Source organism: Eublepharis macularius, chromosome 4 (genome assembly GCF_028583425.1).
Source record: "Eublepharis macularius isolate TG4126 chromosome 4, MPM_Emac_v1.0, whole genome shotgun sequence".
NCBI classification, from domain to species: Eukaryota; Metazoa; Chordata; class Lepidosauria; order Squamata; family Eublepharidae; genus Eublepharis; species Eublepharis macularius.
The window spans coordinates 175,592,264-175,606,876 of record NC_072793.1 but is presented as its reverse complement, the minus strand read 5'-3'; the positions used below and the strand labels follow the sequence as shown (position 1 = coordinate 175,606,876).

The 14,613-nt window shown below is 49.0% G+C and overlaps 1 protein-coding gene across 1 annotated transcript; it reads left to right on the top strand.

Annotated features, from left to right (window-relative positions):
• Positions 1-5,826: 5,826 nt before the first annotated feature.
• Positions 5,827-14,211, top strand: LOC129327898 (zinc finger protein 345-like). Its single transcript, XM_054976646.1, has 6 exons — positions 5,827-6,075; positions 6,764-6,881; positions 7,811-7,875; positions 8,088-8,214; positions 10,638-10,733; positions 12,485-14,211. The coding sequence occupies exons 1-6, from the start codon at positions 5,827-5,829 to the stop codon at positions 14,209-14,211; spliced, it is 2,382 nt and encodes a 793-aa protein (XP_054832621.1).
• The last annotated feature ends 402 nt before the right edge of the window (positions 14,212-14,613 follow it).

The following is a 14,613-nucleotide window of genomic DNA, read 5'->3' as shown; positions in this document are numbered from 1 at the left end:
CTGGGCTACAAAGTGGGAAGGCCCAAGTTTGAGTCCTGCCTCTGCCTTGAGCTTAGCAGGTAGCCCAAGAGAAGGCTCTCAACCACATTCTCCATCTGCATTGTGTGTGTGTGTGTGGGTGGTGGTGGGGAAACAATACTGACTGGCCCATCTCTAAGGACTGCTGCAAAGATCACAGATATAATGCACAGACTAGTTTTGAATGCACACAAGTTAACAGCAAGAAAACTTGCTGTTTCCTATCACTGGCTTTGTATTGTCGTTTTAACTCAGGTCAGTTCCTAGTGGGGAGATTCCTGGTCAGCGGGAAGGCAGTGTGCAGTCCCCTCAGTAGCCTTAAATCCTCTCCCTACTTTGTTTGTTTAACTATTTATACCTCACCTTTCCACAAAGTTCAAGGCAGCTTACAAAAAGTTCCCTCGCTCACCGGCCATCCACCCCCACCACATTTCCTTTCCTATTTTTCAGGTAGAGGGAGAGTCCCACGGCCCCAAGGGCACCCCCAGAATGGGTCATGTCATGCCCACACTTTGCTCTTGGCACAGTCCGATGCGCATGGCTCAGTGGAGACAGAAGGAGCCTCAGGGGAGAAGGATCGGGGCCAGAACTGGCTTCTCGGCCTCTTGAGTTTTTGAAGGGGGATTCAGTTCACATTCTACACACAGGCAGCACCCGCAGGTCTCAGAGATGAGGCTGGGCTGGGAGATCTGCTCGGCTGGATTCCCACCCAGATCCTGCCCCCCCCCCCATCCAGGGAATGGGGGAAAGGGACACCATTCCCAGGACATTTTCTGTGGTTCCAGTACTTGAGTGAAGCACTAAGGTAGGAGAAAAGGAAGATGTCACTTGAGTTACAAGTGAATGATAATTAAGGGGAAAGCCTAGAGTGGAGGGACAAGAGGCTTCCTGCTCAAAACGGAGATGCAGGCAATACTTTGCAGCCTGTTGGGAGATGTTTGGACCAGCTGCACATTGCCTGTGGATGAAGAGAGGGCCTGCGGTGGCCCGAAGTGCCTCTGACTCCAGAGGCCTTTACAGGGCTGGGGGCGGGGGCGGGTTTCTCCTGCATTTTGAGCCCGTCAGAGTTGACACAGGCCCTTGGAACTCCCATCCACTTGGAGGGATTGTGTGTCCATAGAAAAGGGGAAAGGGGAAAGCTCTCTAGTCTTATCCCTCTGCATGGTGATCCCCCGTTAGGCTGCTGTGCTCCACCTGGCAGACGTAGAGCCAAGCTACAAGTGAGGAATTACACTTGCCTGGCAAGTGAACAGACTCACGTGTATTCCTCCCTGTTCACTTGCCATTCACTTGCTCTGGCAAGTGAACAGGGAGGAATACACGTGAGTCTGTTCACTTGCCAGGCAAGTGTAATTCCTCACTTGTAGCTTGGCTCGTAGACATCTCCAAGCTTGGGCACTGCCTCCAGCGTCACTTGGTCTGGTAGGTCCAGGCTCCGTTCTGGAATTCATTTGCATATGTCACTCCTTCTGTGCTCCTGCCCATTGTTCAGGCATTTGATCTTAACCTCTGAGGGGTAGTAACCATTGTAATGCGGATCAGGGAGGTGTGGCGGGACAGGCGATTTATAGCATGACATCCCTGTGGAGGACCTTTCTTTTTTCAAACTCTGCCTTCTCCTGGCTGCCCTCACAAATCACCAGGAATGTCCCAATCTGGAGTTGGCAACCCCAGGTGGGCCAGTGATTAGTCAGGGGCTGAGGTTACATCTGGCTTAGTGGATCTGGAAGGAGAGTTTCCTTGGAAACACTGGGTGCGGCTTTTTCTCTGCCTAGAGGGAGATATCTCCTTTTCTCCCAGGGAGAGAATCAGTCTCAGGCTTAGAGGCACAGTTGGAACTGAAGGAAAGCAACTAGGAGCAGCCACTTCCTAGTATCACAACCCTGCAAGGTAGTCCAGCTCCGATCGCATGGCGTTGATTTGGAGGCCGAGGGAAAGAAAATGGCTGATAACCATCTAATTGTACTAGTGCTATTGCTAGGGTTGCCAACTACAGGGAAGTTCTTGGAGATTTGCCCTTACCTCGGAGGGTTGCCAACCTCCAGGCGGTGGCTGACGATCTCCCGGAATTACACGACCTGGAGAGGGGGCCACGGATCCGTTCTGTACTCCTGATTACTTAATCCAGAGTAAAAAAAAAAAACAGGAGTCCGCTGGCACCTTAAAGGCGAACCAGCTGGCAGCAAAGTAAGACTTTCTAGTGGAGAGGGAGATATAAAAGATTGCAGGGACGATGCGTGAGAAAACCAAACGCCATGTTCCCACGGCAGAGGCGGGGGCAGGAAGCAGCCCCTTCCCCAGCCGCCAGCAATGCCTCTCTAGGAAGCCGCTTCCTTGCCTTTTCGCGTTCAGACGGTTCCGGGGGTCGGGGGGGGGGGTGGCGAGGAGAAGGAGGCGATGCCGGGCTAGTCTGGCGCCATTGTGCTAAATCCTGCGCCGCAGCAGCCTCAGATCCCTACACAGAACGGCCGGGGGAAGGAACGGAACGCGGAGGGGGAGAGCTCCGTTCGTTCATTCATCCATTCATTACGTCAATCCATTCATTCATTCGACGCGCCTAGACTCGCCCTCCTCCCAGCCGAACAAAGAGCCTCGCCTGCCTTCCTAAAGAGGTAGCAAACCCGCAACTATTTGCACCCCGCCCCCACCGGAACAATCGTAGCTTTACCCATGTGGAGAGCACCAGCGCCCACCCACCCCCGGGTTGCCAACTCTGGATTGGAAAATTCCTGGAGATTTTGGGGTAGGAGCCTGGAGAGGGCAGGGTTTGGGGAGGGGAGAGATCTCAGTTGGGGTATAATGCCATACAGTCCATCCTCCAAAGCAGCCATCTTATCCAGGTGGACTGATTTCTGTCATCTGGAGATCAGTTGTAATTCCGGGAGATCTCCAGCCACCACCTGGAGGCTGGCAACCCTAGGTGAGGCTTGCGTGTATCTTGGATGGGAGGTCAGAGAAGGCGATGTGGGAGTGGAAAGACCCCCTTCCCTGTGGGGAGAAGGGGATGGAGATAAGCGTGTGAGTGTTGGCGGGGGGGGGGGGGAGAGGATGGAGGGCTCGACCCTCTCCGCTGCCCCAGAAGTTCCTGCCACCTCTGATTCTGATCAAAGCTACTTGGAAAACCGTTTTGGGGGTGATGAGAAGGAGAAGGGGGGGCTGGATGGGTTTTGGGTTGCCAGCTGTGGGTTAGGAAATTACTGCAGATTTGGGGGGAAGATGGAGCCTGGGGGAGGGCAAGGTTTGGGGAGGGGAGGGACCCCAGCTGGGTCTGATGCCAAAGAACCCACCTTCCAAGACAGCCATTTTCTCCAGGGGTTCTGCTCTCTTTTGCCTGGAGATCAGTTGTAATTCCAGGAGCTCCCCAGGCACAACCTGGAGGTTGGCAACCACAGGAGAGGCAAGGGGGCAGGCTTAGCTGCAGGTGTCAAGCTTGGGTTGGTGCTGGGAAGAAGGAGTTCCCTGGGGCACATGAACACATGGAGCTGCCTCCAGCTGAATCAGACAGACGTTGCTCCATCTGCCATGCTGGGCTGTGATTCTCTAGGGCCTTTGGCAGGAGGGGTTTCACCTGATCCTTGTAGCTGGAGATGCTGAGGAGTGAACTAGAGACCGTCTCCGCAGCTGAGTTGTGGCTCCTCCTGGAGACTGGGCACTCTTCTGCCTGTCTTATATGGAGATGTCTCTATAGTATCTTCACAGATCTATGGTATCAACACAAGATAATCTGCTCCGAGTTCAGTGCTTTTGGGAAGCCGGTGTGCCCCCACCCCACCCCTGCTTTCCCACAGCATTGTGGTACAGTTGTGCTCCTTGGGGGGGGGGGCGGTCCCTGGCTTTTCTCTAATCTTTCCCAAACCTGCTTGCTCTAAAGTTTTGGGGGAGAATCACAGTAAAGCTCGAGTGACTGCTGTGTGGGTGGGTGGGAGAATTCAGATTTTGCAGCTCATACGGCAGTCATTTCCTCCAACCGGCCCTTTTCTTCCCCCATCATCAAGTGGTTTTTTTAAAAAAAATGGCCCCAGAACATTGTTACATCAATAAAATGTTGTAACTGTAAGCGCACCAGGTTCTCTGAATTCCCAGCTTTCATTTTTTTAAAAAAAATTCTCTAGCCTCTTCCCTTGTGGCGATAGAAGGGAAAAGGCATATCCGCAAGGGAAAGGGCTAGAGACTTACTTGACAGTTTTTAAAATGAAAGCTGGGAATTCGAAGAACCTGCTAACCTTATATTGATTTAACAATTTTCTAGTGCCAGTTTTCCTCGAGTCTCAGTGAGAAAGGCAGACTATAAACAAAGTAAATAAATAAATATGGTGGTCCAAAGAAGGGGATGTGGGCATTTCTGTGGGATTAGGGCAGGGAAGCTGTGGGGAAACCTGCCATGTAGAAGCTCTGTTGCTGGTGTGCTCAATTTGCAGCCATGTCGGTAATGGGAAAACCACCAGATCCTGTCCCTGTGTGGAAGACACCAATGACAAGCCGTTGAAGAATCCAGACCTCAGCCTGAGGGCGCATGTGCATCGCTGTGTTCGGTTGCTAAGGGACAGGGACACACCCTCCTTTCTGACATCATCCCCTGCTGGTTCTCTGGGCAGTTGGTCAGTTGTGGGGAAGGAGAGGTCAGTGGTAGTTGTATGTGTAGTGGTTAACTGGTTCGGCTGCGGGTCAGCACTCTACTGGTTCGAATCCCACAGCTGCCCTGAGCTCAGTAGGGGGCCTTGGGTAAGCCACTCCTCTTAGCCCCAGCTGTATTGTGGGGATAATAATAACACTAACTTGTTCACCGCACTATGTGAGGCACTAATGTAGAGAAGTATATATATAAGTATATATGTAGAGAAGTATATAAGTACAGTTGTTGTTGTTGTTGTTGTTGTTGTTGTTAATGAATTAATGGCAGAATGCCAGCAATAAGGGGACTAACCAGAATCACAGGAGAGTTCCAGAGTCTTAATAGGATTACTTTGTATGAGTTCCTAGCAAATATCAATCTGTCGTGAGGTTTGTCACGTGTTTGATTGCTGCACAAAGGAGAGAAAGTCTGATCTAGCAATTGTTCAGGCTCTGCCCCATTGCTAAGAGCGCCATTGAGAGTGTGTATGGGGGGGGACATCCTTGGCTTTTGCCTAGGTCCTAGAGCTGGGGGTGTGGCAGCAGGGACCAGGAGGTGACCAAGTGTTGGAGGAGAGGCTGGGTTTATAGGGATTGCTCTTCCTGGTGGATTCACTGCCTATTTAAGTGTTAAGCCAAAGCCATTTTATACCATGAAACCTATAGAAGACACCTATCGCTTGCTGGGATTGTCCGGTTCCATTTCTAAAGTACCTAGGTTGGTTCTTGAGAGATAGCTATGCAGTAAAAAACGAACAGGCGCATCCTTTCAAGACAAATGCATTTTATTCCAGTGGAAGCTTTTGTAGGCTAGAACCCACATCTTATCATACCGTGAGCGGATCCTTGATAGGCAGGCCTTATGAAACGATAGGGATAAAACAGTGAAAATTGTGGTTAAGTAAATAAATAAAATAAACAGCAGTGTTTGCCCAGTGTGACTGCAGTCATAGCATTTGTCAAAGTGGGCTCTGGTCCACAGTAGGTTATGCTGGAATAAAACGGGGTGTCACAAAAGTCTTGGTTACATATATCCCTTCTGCTGTAACGGTATGATATTTTGTCCCATGTTGCTTTTGCTGTCCAGGACTTAGAACCCTTCCGGTTAGGAATGTCCTTGTCATGAGCAAGAAGCAGACGTAAGAAAAAGGGAAATCCTTCCGGCTTGTTGGAAGCAAGGTTGAGCTGGATTCCGTGATGGAAGACCCAGATTCTGCTGTCCCTGAAGAACTGAGAGAAACTCACGCCCTCCAAGCTGGGAAGGATGAGGGATGGGAAAGGAATCTGCCAAATGGTGAGGACACCACCAGATCTGACGTCCAGTACCAGTGCTTCAGGCAGTTCCGCTCCCAGGAGGCTGAGGGTCCCTCAAAGGTTTGCAACCACCATCTTTGCCAGCAATGGCTGAAGCCGGAGTGGCATACCAAGGAGCAAATCCTGGACCTGGTGACCCTGGAGCAGTTCCTGGCCATCCTGCCCCCGGAGATGGAGAGCTGGGTCAGGGAATGCGGGCCAGAGACCAGTTCCCAGGCAGTGGCCCTGGCGGAAGGCTTCCTCCTCAGCCAGGCAGAGGATGTGAAGCAGGAACGGCAGGTGAGAATCTTTCATCCAGGTAGTGGGAAGGGGCTGAAAGTGTATGCTTGGATAAAGCATCCCTACAGAACTGGAAGGTACTCAGGGAGCAGACGTCACTCCCACCTTGGGCATCCTCTTACGTTTGGAAACGGCTGATTTCCTGCCCGGCCTCCGCAGAATGTGTCAAATGGAATTGTTCAGGAGGGCAGTTATATAATAGGGAATCAGGTTGTTTAAGATCTGTGGATTTGAGGCTGCCTTCTTTGCTTTGTACTTTGTTTATGCTGTCTTTATTGTGGCCGTTTGCTAGTTTTGTCATTCATTTCTTACACGATTTGTATGTATCGTACAGTGTTCAGTGTATCATTTTCTTGATTTTTTTGTCCACTGTTGTACGTTTTATATTGGTGTGGCTGCTTCGCTTTTCAGTCTGGCTTGGGCAGGCAGGATTCTGCTACCCCAGCTGCCTGATGAGCTTTTGGGGGAGGGGAAGGGGGACAAATCATTTCCTTTTCTTATCTCTCCCCCGTCTCCGTTGTGGGGCTCTCTGCTCTTTCAGGTCCCAGGGTTCTTCACAGAAGTGGCCACCAAGGCAGAGGAGGCGGCAGCAGACCCCATTCAGAGAGTGGTGATCAGGGGAATTGCTTGGGCAGGAGATGGAGATGCGACCTTAGGGGGTAAGGATCAGTGCACATTTCAAGTGGCCTCTCCCTCTTGAGTGTTCCTGAAATTCCTGGGCTGCTTTTTGTTTAATTTTTTAAATTAGATTTTTCAAAATAAAACCTTCCTAGGTTAAGGGCAGTCACAAAATGCCTCCTGTCTAACCTCTGTTTCTCAGGCAGACAGCCCTAACCCAAATCCCCTCTCTCCTCTACCAGAGGCTCCTCCAGACAGGCAGCCAGTTGCCAATATCCAGTTCCCCTCACCCAGCTTCCGCCCAGGGCTATTGGGGAAAGGGAGCTCAGAGTTAATTTTCCCCAGTACTCTGCCATCATTTAAACTTGGCCCATTGGTCATGACCAGAGTGTTTGAGATTTGTTGACAGGGGGAAGCATTCATCTTCCATGTGGTTCAACATACAGAATGGATGCTGCGCAGGGAGAGAGCCTAGGGTGGGTGTTCAAAAGTAGGGACTTAACTTAGATCCATAATGGACAAGGAGGTTCACATGGAAGAAAACCATTTCTGGTGTAAGGACATCCCAGGCAGTTTAGGGTTCAGTCTTCCCTCCCTTGTTTAAAAATGTGTCCCAAAGGGCCCACCTTGGGTAGCATCTTTTATGGTTGCCAAAACGTTCTGCCCTAGGAGCAGGGCCTTTTGGGTAGCTGCCCCAAAGCTATGGAATGCCTTTTGTTGCTTGACTTAATGAGGAAATTGTCAGTGACTTTGCTGCTCCACTGATTTTCAGAGGGAGGCCTCTGTTTTGCTACTACTTTTATATTTATAAAACTGGTATCATTTGATAAAGCTGTTGTATAGACCACTTTGATGTAAATGACGGGACAAAAATTTAGAAAACAAATAAAAACTCTGACCAGCCCTGCAAGCTTAAATAGTGACAGGCAAGAGGGCATAAGATCTTCCCATCTCTTAATGTTTTGCTCAGGCGACCGAAGGATCCAAGAGATTCATTATGGTCCTCAGGAGACGTTTACCAACCAGCAAAATAAGGTAGGAGAAAAATTGCTGCAGAGGTGGGTGGGTGAGCAGCCTGGGTGACTGTTTCTTGCATGGATTGCTGGGCCTGAAAAAAAATCTCCTCTTTGGTCCTGGCTTACATCAAACTTACCCACTGGGAGGGCTATGAGAGCCCCCGATGCAGCTCTACTTCAATATCTTTTTGGATTCTCGAAGGGCAATAATGTTCCTTTTTTCCCTTTCAGGGTCTGGTGACATTAAAGGAGGTCTCTGTTTATTTCACCCAGGAGGAATGGGCTCTGCTGGATCCGGCCCAAAGGGCTTTACATACAGAAGTTATGATGGAGAATTGCCAGAATCTGGCCTCCCTTGGTACGGCTCCCTCTTCCCTCTTGCAGGATAGAATCTGGAGACAGGAATGGCTGCCCAGGTTGTCCATCTGTGGGGAAGCCGATGAGGAAATCAGCGGCTCGTTCCATTTATCCCCTTGGTTAAATGTTTTGGCTGCCATTTCACCAGATCCTAAACAGAACTGTACCCCAAGCCTCAGTCATGATGAGCGCACTGCCATAAACCTGTTTGCAAGCGTGTGCATGGGTGGGGGGTGGGGGAATACACACCTCTTTTATTCTCCTTGCATTTTAGTGTATTGTGGGTCGACAGGCTGTCTGCTTGCGAGTTCCTTCTTGCCCCTCAAGATAAAAGAAGGCAATATTCAATTCCTCCACAATTACGTATGGGCCGATGTTCAAGGAAGTGGAGCCCTTGCTTGACTGCCTTTGCTTCATTGGATGGCTTCCCGCTTGGGTGTCCGAAGCTGCCTCCTGGCTCCCCTTGGGACGAAATGGGATAGTCAAAGGGGAGTTTCCCCCTAAGTTGAGGGTTTCCTTCCTGCTCCTGATTTATGGCTGCATTCTGGCCGCCCGCTGGCGCTCTCTCTTCTAGGGGGCAACTGCACCAGTGGCCTTGCAAGGACCTACATCTGGTTAGAAAGCATATGATGCACCACCTTCGCTCTAGGATAAGCCGGTCTGGATCTGCTTAATGAGCGGATGGGAGACCTCATGGGAAATCCACCTCTCTACACCACCTTCCGTTTCAGGATGGGAGGAAGGCAGCGTCCCCACAGAAATCCAGTGTGTGAGGCTGGGAGTTCTTCTGGCCGACATTGATTCTGGCTTAATGTCGCCATTGCAGAGGCTTGTCAGTAGAAAAACAGGAAACAGCCTGGGAAAAACAGGAAGCATTCCTCCAGGTTGGGACTTTCCTTCCGTACCCTATCTGAGTTATGGCTGAGAAATATATTTCCACTTTGTTCAAGGGATTTCAAACTACTCTAGGCAAACCGAAGCTGCATTCTGGCATAACACTGGTACTTCCTTTTCCAGATAGTATCCCCACTTCCTGCTCCTTCCCTGCTGAATACCTACCTGCAGGAATTAAGATTTGGTCAACCATTACTTCCCCTGGAAGGGAAGAGGTGGAACCTTCATATTGGGTGGTTTCAGTCCCTGGGGATTTGCTAGTCTGAACTCCCAGAGATAATCTGTGTAGGTTCCCCCCCCCCCCTCCCGAAATAGGAATTAGAGGGAGATCTTGAAAATAAGGCGACTAAAGTGGAAAAAATTGCAGTTCTGGATGACTTTAATAGTTCTCAGATTGACCGAGCAAATGTGTGCTTTGGTCATGCCATAGAAACAAGGTTTGTAGACATCATAAATGACTCTGCCTTGGAGTTGTAGGGTTATGAGTTGAATTAGAAATAGTGTGATTCTGGCCTTGGTTCTGAGCAGGGTTCGAAACTTGTAGCTGCCATTCCACCAGTTGGAAGTATTAACCACAAGGCTATTAAGTCCAGCATTCATAGCAATAGAGAATTGACCCCAAAGTCCAAAACAGTCACATTTGGTTTAAGAAGAGGAAACTTTGCTGAAATGAAGTGAACTAGTCAGAAGAAAGTTAAAATGGAGAATTAAGACAGAGAAATGCCTCCTAGGATGCCTGGAAATGAGTCCCAGATAGAATGCATACATTGAATAGGGGTGTATGCATGTGCGCATGCATGCACATGTGCACACACGCACACACACACATGGGTGATCTGGATCCAAGTTTCTAGGATACAAAAAACATTCAGTATCCCATAAATCTGGGTCAGATTCTCTGATCTACTTAGAGAATCCTGAATTTACTCAGCCATTATTTCCTATGGGAAAAACTACCTGGGGGGCTGAGGAGTGTGTGTGTCATTTTTCAAGCAAATTTCTCCAAATTTGGTTTTAAGAGGGAACTGGATTCACAGAGGCGACATCCATCAGTGGCCACTAGCTGTGGTGACTAATGGAAACCACCATATTTAGAGGTAGAAAAATTCTAAATACCAGCACTAGGTGACAGCATCAAGGAAAAGGCACTGGCCACTGCGGCGTGTTTGTTAGCCCTCAGGACAACTGGTTGGCTGCTGTGTGAAACAGTGCTTGACTATAGGTGGATGCAGGGCTTTTTTTCTGGGAAAAGAGGTGGTGGAACTCAGTGGGTTGCCCTCAGAGAAAATGGTCACATGGCTGGTGGCCCCGCCCCCTTATCTCCAGACAGAGGGGAGTTGAGATTGCCCTCTGCACTGCTGAGCTGTGTGGAGGGCAATCTAAACTCCCCTCTGTCTGGAGATCAGGGGGCGGGGCCACCAGCCATGTGACCATTTTCAAGAGGTTCCGGAACTCCGTTCCACCGCGTTCCTCCTGAAAAAAAGCCCTGGGTGGATGACTGGTTCTTCCTTTGCTCTTATGTTCTTAAAGTAAAGCTTCTGGTTCTCAAATCTGACCTTGCGTCATGGCTGGAAGAAGGGGAAGTTCCATTTGTGCAGACCCCCGAAGGAGGAGAGACACCATCAGGTAAGAGCTGGGAGTGAGGTGGGAATGTACATTTGGTTAGAAAGTGTAGGAGGCAGCATCTTTGCTTGAGGCTAAGTAGGTCTGGGTCTGGTCAGTGTCTGAGCGGGACCCTTTATGGGAAGCTCCTTTCTGTCACATTGCCCTTAGCTGTACAGTAGCAGAAAGGTGAGGTAAAAATGTCACAATATCTTCTCCATATTGGCCTCTAGTGGTGGCTTGTAAATCTGGCATGTGAGGCTGGGAGTTCTCCTAGAGGACACCGATTCTGTCTAAATTTCACCCACCTCAGGGACTTTTCAGTGAGACTGGATGGCTCTATTAACTAGGAAAAGCAAGGTCATAATGGATCATCCGTGTCCCAAATGTTAGGTTTTCAGTTTTCAGAGGCCTTTCTGCTCAGTCTGGCAGTAACTCTCCAAGGTCTCAGGTGGAGGTTTTCCATGAAATATATTACCTGATCCTGTGAGCCGGAGATGCCGGGGCTTGAACCTGGAAACTTTTGCATGCCAAGCAGATGCTCTACCTCTGAGCCACATCCCCTCTCCCTGTACTCTTATTTAGCATTGCACTGCATTTCTGACAATCTGTCCCACCGTAATCCCAGGTAGAACTCTTTCCAGCCCTGCTGGTTGAGATCCTTGGAGAGGAAAAGTCAGGAGATGAATCTGGGACCACGTGAAGGTGTTGTAGTTGCTCTGGAAGACTTGATACTTGCACAGTAGCTCAGGAGCCAGATATGGCTTTTTGGAACACTTCCAAAAAGAGCTTCCCCCTATCCTCCTCTATTTCCAGAAACTGGGCAAAATCATTGCCCATTGAGGTTTGCGATTGACAGGTGGTTTCCACCTTGAAGCAACCACCGCTGGAGGAACTGGAGGACTGGTAAGCTCCAAGCTTCCTGGAAGTATCCTGGCTGTTAGTGAAGGGCCTCTCTCTAACAACCCCACCCCTCTCCATTCAGCCTTCTCTGCAGCACCTGTGCAGCTGCCAGGAGGGCAGGAAGCTGGCTGCAGAGGAGAGGAAATAGAACTGCTGCAGCAGCAGCCCTTAAGGAAAAGAACACAGTGGGATGGTGGTGATTTGCTCTCTTCCAAGGGGTCTCGGCAATCTCCCTCTCTGGCCTGAGTTTCTGTGCCTCGTGCCAGAGAGCGAGTGAGGAGGCAGTGAAAGAAATAAAATGGTGCCTGGGCTTCCTGCTTGGCTTCCCTCCCTCCCTCCTTGTTCTCTTCCTTGCACGAGGCGGAATATTCTTGGCCCGCTTGCTGTTTTCTGAACTGCAGCTCAGGAGTCCCGGGAAGGAACAAGATGACAGAGAAGCAAATGGCTTGCAAGTTCAACTGTGGTTGGGAGAGGCAGCTCAAATTGCTCTGATTAATTACAAAGGCCATTGGTGTATGTTTAATATGCACAGTGATATATTAGTGTGTGTGGTTGTTGGGGTGGTGCACAGGGCATGTGTGGAAATGCACATGTGGCTTTCTGCAAGCCGTGGAGTGAGGACCACTCTAGGATTTAGCTCAGCCCACATCTCTGTGGTTTGGGTTCAAAACCCTTATGTTCAGCCCTACCATTAATGCAACTCAGTGGAGGTTATGAAGATCATGGCTAGATTTACACACACACACACAGACACACACACACATCCTGTAAATTTTTTTTCTGTTCTTGTTCATGACCAGAGATTACTGGGTTTGGTCCTGGAATAGGTTTGTTCCCTGCTTCATTTTCTTTCTTTTGTTTTATTTATACAGGGCAGGCGGTCAAGAGAGGGGGAGAAGAGCCAAGAAGGGAAACTAACGCAAGACAGAATTGGAGGGAAGGTGTCGGTTATTCAGAAATCCCAGACCCAGAAGAAAGCCACAAAGGGAGTAATCTCCCTCAGTGTGTGAACCTTGTACCTGACATTGCACACCTGAGCACTTATCAAAACATGTACTATGATGAGAAAAGATGCTCAGAAGAGGGAGAAAGCTTCACTCAGCCCCCCAGCCTTACCTTATGCCACATGATACCCTCTGAGGAAAACCTGCGGAGATGTTCCAAATATGGAAAGAGCTTCCGGAAGACAGGCCAGTTCATTAATCAGCGAAGAGTGCAGAGAATGCACCTTATTTCCCCTTCCAGAGGGGCGAAACCATATAAATGCTATGAATGTGGAAAGAGCTTCAGTCACAGCATAAACCTTAGCAATCATCAGAGAATCCACACAGGGGAGAAACCGTATCAGTGCTCCGAGTGTGGGAAGTGCTTTGGTCAGAGCTCACACCTGACAAGGCATCGAAAATTACATGTAGGTCTGAAACCATATGAATGCTCAGGATGTGGGAAGCGTTTTGGGCGGAGATCACACCTTACCAGACATGAAAAACTGCATGTAGGCCTCAAGCCGCATGAATGCTCAGAATGTGGGGAAGGTTTCTGGCGGAGCTCACACCTTATTCGACATCACAAATTACATATAGGACTAAAGCCGTATCCATGCTCAGTGTGTGGAAAGAGCTTCAGTAGGAGCTCAAGCCTTGCTTGCCATCAAAGGATCCACACGGGAGAGAAACCTTACAAATGCTCAGAGTGTGGAAAGAGCTTTGGCCAGAGCAGCTACCTTTCTAGACATCGAAAATTGCATGTAGGACTGAAGCCATATAAATGTCTGGAATGTGGAAAGAGTTTTAGTCGCAGCTCACACCTTACTGTACATCAAAGAACCCACACAGGGGAGAAACCATATGAATGCTCAATGTGTGGGAAGAGCTTCAGTCATAACTCAGGCCTTGCTTGCCATGAAAGAATTCATACCGGGGAGAAACCATACCAGTGCTCAGAGTGCGGGAGGACTTTCCGTGAGAACTCAAACCTTGCTTCCCATCAAAGAGTCCATACTGGAGAGAAACCATATCAGTGCTTAGAGTGTGGGAAGTGCTTCACTCAGAATGCGAGTCTTACTTCCCACCAGAGAATCCACACAAGAGAGAAACCATACATATGCTCAGATTGTGGAAAGAGCTTCAATCACAAAGGAAACCTTGTTAACCATCAAAGATTACACACAGGTGAGAAGCCATATGAATGCTCAGAATGTGGGAAGAGCTTCACCCAGAAAGGAAGCCTTATTGGCCACCAAAGAATCCACACAGGGGAGAAACCATATAAATGCTCTGAGTGTGGAAAGACCTTCAGACTCGGCTCAAGCTTCACTTCCCACCTGAGAGTCCACACAGCGGAGAAACCATATAAATGCTCAGTGTGTGGAAAGAGCTTCAGCCAGTGCTCACACCTTGCTAGACATAAAAAATTGCATACAGGACTGAGACCATATACTTGCTTGGTTTGTGGAAAGGGCTTCATTGAGAGATCAAGGTTTGTTTCCCATCAAAAAGTGCATACTGGGGAGAAACCATACCAGTGCTCAAGAGAGTGGAAAGAGCTTCCTTATGGGTTACAACCCATAGAGAATCCACACAAGGGAGTGACCATATAAATGTTCAAAATGTGGAAGGAGCTTCAGTCAGAGCACCCACCTGACTAGACATCAGAGTGCATATTGCAGAGAAACCATATCACTGTTCAGTGTGGGAAGAGCTTCTGTCAAAATTACAAAACTTACATCTTATCAGAGAATCTACAGAAGAGGGAAGCTATGTAAATGCTTGTGACGTGGGAAGAACTGTCTTCTTGTCAAAGAAAGCACACAGGTGGAAAGAGCCTGCTGACATAAAGGGAACCTTATTAGCCATCAAAGGCTGCATACTAAAAAAATTAAATGAATTCTAAGACAATGGAAAGAGCTTCCATTGGAACTGAAGCCTTGCTTACCTCAAAGCATAAACATAGGGGTGGAATCCCATGAAATGCTCCACCCTAGTTTGTGTTCTGCATTCAG